Genomic DNA, 4576 nt, shown 5'->3' with positions numbered 1-4576 from the left:
GGTAACATGGTTCTTTAACCAATTATATCCCACCACCTTAACAAACCCAACAAAATTAATTATACAACAGACAGAAACAATTACAGAACCAAACAGACCATGCAAATAAACATACAAAACAATACAGAAGCAAGAATTTTACACCCCAGCTATTGATAAGTGAGTTCTTGCCAGACAGGATGCTATCAAACTAAGTTTCCTTTTCCATCTTCTAGGCTCTTCCCTTTCTCTGGAGGTGACAGGAATATCAGGACAGGACTGGATTCCTAACCGCCAATAGCACCTTATTTCCATGGGACTAGTCTGGGATGTGAGGATGTGACCGCTCACTTCTCAGCTTAGCCCTATGTTGCTATGATTCTACGATAAAAGACGTGACCCCACAGGGGTCAAAAGCAAGGGCCAGGCTCAGCCGTGGCCTGCCTCTGAACTTCCACCAATACAGCTGCAGTGACTCCAGCGGCGTTATTCCTCTCTTACGCTGACGTCAGGAGATCAGAATCAAGGCCATTGTTGCTATTCTTCTCCCAAGTTGTTTCAGTTCCCTCAGAGCGTAAGCCGGTCTTGCACCCTCGCCTCCTTCCCCCGCAGTTCAGTATTGCTTCCATCTGGCTAGTGTCTGCCCCTTCCCTCGCTCCCCCTGGATTGTCTCTTTCCCCGGTGGGTTGCCCTGATGGCCTGCACCCTTTCTGACGCCTGGTTTCTCAGCGGAGGACGAGTCCTGAAAAGGAGCCACGCCAGGGACGCTGGTATCCCATTGACAGGCTGAATAATTCAGCTTCAGTTGCAGATTGTCTGGTGTACATGACATGGGGGAGGCTTAATTTCTCTTTGGCTTGTCTGAGTTATCCTGGAATAGAGTCCCAGAGACATAGATTCCAAGGCCAGAAGAGACCAGCTGGGAGGGGTTGCAAGTGTTTTGGAGGACAGGATTAAAATTCAAAATGATCTGGACAAACTGGAGAAATGGTCTGAAGTAAATGGGATGAAATTCAATAAGGACAAATGCAAAGTACTCCTTTTAGGAAGGAACAATCAGTTGCCCACAGGCAGGGTTGGACAAAGCAAGCGTGTGAGCAATGCTGCCGTGCCTTTGTGCCTCCGGGTTCTCCTCTTAGCATTTGTCTATCTTGTCTATTTAGATGGTAAGCTTTTGGAGTAGGAACTGTCTCATTAAGTGACTGTGTGGGATACCCTGCCCGTGGGGAAAGTTTCTTCCTGACCTGAGTGAGAGGGTGGCTTATGCCCTGAAGCATGAGGGTTTCCCAGAGCTACTGTGTGTCATTACTACAGGTGAAAAAACAGGGAAATGTCAAAGCCTGTTAGCAGGCTCCCAGCTGTACTTTGTGGTCTCATTACACTCTTCGCTTTGTTAATCAGTAGGATCCCATGGTAGCTAGCGTGGGGACTTGCACAGCGATTGAGAGTTAAAAGCGCTGAGCTGTGCTGAGCTCCCCAGTGTTGCACAGAAACTCAGCAGCATCGCTTCCCTGTTAGCCTGAGGGGCCGTTCTGCAGGGACCAGCTCTGCTGGTGGCGAGAGGCTGGAAGGTGGTTCTGGTCCCGGCTTAGCTCGCAGTATCTTCTCTTTGATAACGACTCCGTACATAAATCGCTCACAAAAGGGAGGGATTTTAATGCCAGCTAGAGCCAAGTATGGTGCAGGCATCTGTGAAAGCTTCCCTGCCCCTCAGCTCTGCCAGCGTGCCTCAGCCCCAAACCCGCAGCCCCCCCCCCCCCCGGCTATTCCAGCATGTTCCCCCTCAGCTCTGCCAGTGTGCCTCAGCCCCAAACCCGCAGCCCCCTGGCTATTCCAGCCCTGTTCCCCCTCAGCTCTGCCAGCGTGCCTCAGCCCCAACCCACAGCCCCCCCTGACCCTTCCAGCCCTGCTCCCCCTCAGCTCTGCCAGCCCGCCACAGCCCCCCGGCTATTCCAGCACTCCCCCTCAGCTCTACCAGTGTGCCTCAGCCCAAACCCGCAGCCCCCCCTGACTCTTCCAGCCCTGCTCCCCCTCAGCTCTGCCAGCCCGCCACAGCCCACCGGCTATTCCAGCACTCCCCCTCAGCTCTGCCAGTGTGCCTCAGCCCCAAACCCACAGCGCGCCCTGACTCTTCCAGTCCTGCTCCCCCCAGCTATTCTATTCTATCACCTAGAACTGGAAGGGACCTTGAAAGTCCAGTCCAGTCCTGTCCAGCCCCCTGCCTTCACTAGCAGGACCAAGTATTGATTTTGCCCCAGATCCCTAAATGGCCCCCTCAAGGATTGAATGCACAACCCTGGGTTTAGCAGGCCAATGCTCAAACCACTGAGCTATTCCTCCCCCCAATGCCAATGGGTTTAGCTCTGCCAATGCCCTTCAGCCCAACCTTCAGCCCCCTGCTATTCCAGCCTGGGCACCCCCCGCAGAACTCTGCTGATCCCCTCAGTCCGAACCCACAGCCCCCTGCTATCCCAGCCCTGGGCACCCCCACACAGCTCTGCTGGTGCCCCTCAATCTCGACCCCCAGCCCCTGCCCTTCCAGCGCTAGGGGGAGATGTGGTCAGGCTCTGAGCTCGCCCCACTGTGGGGAAGGGCGGTTTGAGGCCCAGCAGCGAGATGGTGGCTCCAATGCTAACATGCGCTCTGGGGGCGGTTTGCACCTGGGCAGTGAGAAGATGAAGGAGGCCCTGCTGAAGCTGAAGGCCGTGCTGGAGAACAACCCCAAAGTGGTGGCACACTACCCAGTGGAGGTGCGCTTTGCTCGGGGGGACGACATCTTGCTGAGTCCCTGTTTCCAGAGAGACAGCTGCTACATGAACATCATCATGTACAGGTAAAGCGGGGGCTGGGCCGGGAGGAACGGGGCTCTGGCTCTGGCAGGGCCGGGGGCTGCAGCACAAGCCAGAGTTAACCTGCACATTGGAAGCTGGTGTTACCAGACGTCGACGGCTCGGCCGATCCGGATCTCACTGCTCGTGGTCCGCTCGGAGTTGGTGGGCGGCGACCCCAGAGTTCTCTTCCCCTGCTGCACGGGGGCAGAAAAACTGTCCAGTGGCTTGAGAGTCCTGACTTATGTTCCCAGCTATGGGACCTTGGGCCAGTCAAGTCCCCGCCCCGTGCCTCAGTTTCCCCACTTGTCACATGGGGATTACAACACAGTTTGGTTCATGGGGATTTTAAGGGTTGAGTTGATTATTTATTCCCAGCTGGTTGGTTTGATCATGAACATGAGATTAAAAGAGCTATCGGGTCCTGTCCCACTGGGAATTCTTATTGTTACTTGTTGTTAATTGTTCGTATTGTGGGGATGTCTAGGGGCCCCGTCATGGACCAGGACCCCGTTGTGCTGGACAAACACAGACCCAAAAATGTTCCTCAGCCTGTTCCCCAGGGCCCTGTCCGGTCTGATGTTAAATGTCCCAAGCGATGGGTCTCCAGCCCTTTCCCGGGGGACACTGCACAGCAGAGATCCACCATCTCCCTCCCGAGAAGCTTTTCCTGACATTCACCCCAGGTGCCCGGGGCTCAGTTTTAACCCAGGCTTAGGAGACAGAGCGCGTCTAGTCTGAGCTGGAGCAGAGTCTGCCGCAGGCCCTACCCAGCTGGGGTTAGTCCTTGAGCTCACGCGGCCGCGGCTGCTGCTTCTAGCGCCGACAGTGCCGGGTTCACACCCCACTGCTGGCCCGAGTAGGGCTGGCTGCAGAACTCAAACTCCGGTAGGTCCCATGAGCATCCCCCAGTGGGGAAATCCATAACCTCTGTGAAGGCGAGGGTAGCTCTGTCTCCCCCAGTGACCAGTCCATGTCAGAGGTGAATGAGTTTGTGTCATGTGCCCCCTTTGTCGTCTTAATGCCAAAGAAACCCCCTGTGAAGGGGGACGGAGGCAGCTGCTAGCCACTGACTCTTCCCTGTGCCCTCAGGCCCTACGGGAAGGACGTGCCCCGGCTGGACTATTGGCTGGCCTACGAGAGCGTCATGAAGAAGGCTGGGGGGCGACCGCACTGGGCAAAGGTACCGCTGCAGCCTGGCCCGTGGGCTCAGGGAGGAATCAGAGCGCAGGTCTCTGAGCCCAGCCCTTGCTCTTTAACCCTGTGAACTAGACACTGGGACTCACGCTCCAGGTTCTGAGGGTAACAAGGAGGGTGGCTGCGGGGGGTGGGAGGGTGGAGTAGGGCCGGCCTAGATGCTCGCTGAGGCAGAGTCCTGATCCGGCTCATCTGGGAACCTTCTGGCCTGTCCTCTCTGCCATGCCCTATCTCCACTGCTGCGGGTTCCCAGCCCCCTCACTCACTGTGAGCACAGGAGGCCATATACAGGACAGTGGGGCTAGGGGCCGGGCAGGGGCGGGGTGGCCTGAATCAGTCATTGTCCCTCTGGGGGCAGGGAAAGGCCTCATTAGATTCAAGGAGGGGCGGTAGGTGAGGATCGTCCTAGGGCAATGGGGCTGAGGAGAGATGGGGGAAGGGGTGGCATGGCTCAGCTTCAGTCTAGACCCATGAGGGCAAACTTGGCCTTTAGAACCTCATGGATGAGCAAAGTGGCCCCCTCAGACATCGAGGGTCTGTCTACACTGCACACGGAGCCCGGGCTCTGGTTC

At 56.3% G+C, this 4576-nt stretch overlaps 1 protein-coding gene across 1 annotated transcript; it reads left to right on the top strand.

The window, feature by feature from the left end:
- The first annotated feature begins 2608 nt into the window (after window positions 1–2608).
- Window positions 2609–4089, top strand: LOC135982113 (L-gulonolactone oxidase-like). Its single transcript, XM_065587357.1, has 2 exons — window positions 2609–2812; window positions 3900–4089. Exons 1-2 carry the CDS (start codon window positions 2616–2618, stop codon window positions 4072–4074), a joined length of 372 nt encoding a protein of 123 aa, XP_065443429.1. The 5' UTR covers window positions 2609–2615; the 3' UTR covers window positions 4075–4089.
- The last annotated feature ends 487 nt before the right edge of the window (window positions 4090–4576 follow it).

Source organism: Chrysemys picta, chromosome 3, assembly GCF_011386835.1.
Source record: "Chrysemys picta bellii isolate R12L10 chromosome 3, ASM1138683v2, whole genome shotgun sequence".
Classification (NCBI taxonomy): domain Eukaryota; kingdom Metazoa; phylum Chordata; order Testudines; family Emydidae; genus Chrysemys; species Chrysemys picta.
Note: the sequence above shows the minus strand (reverse complement) of the source record. Positions and strands in the feature narration are given on the sequence as shown.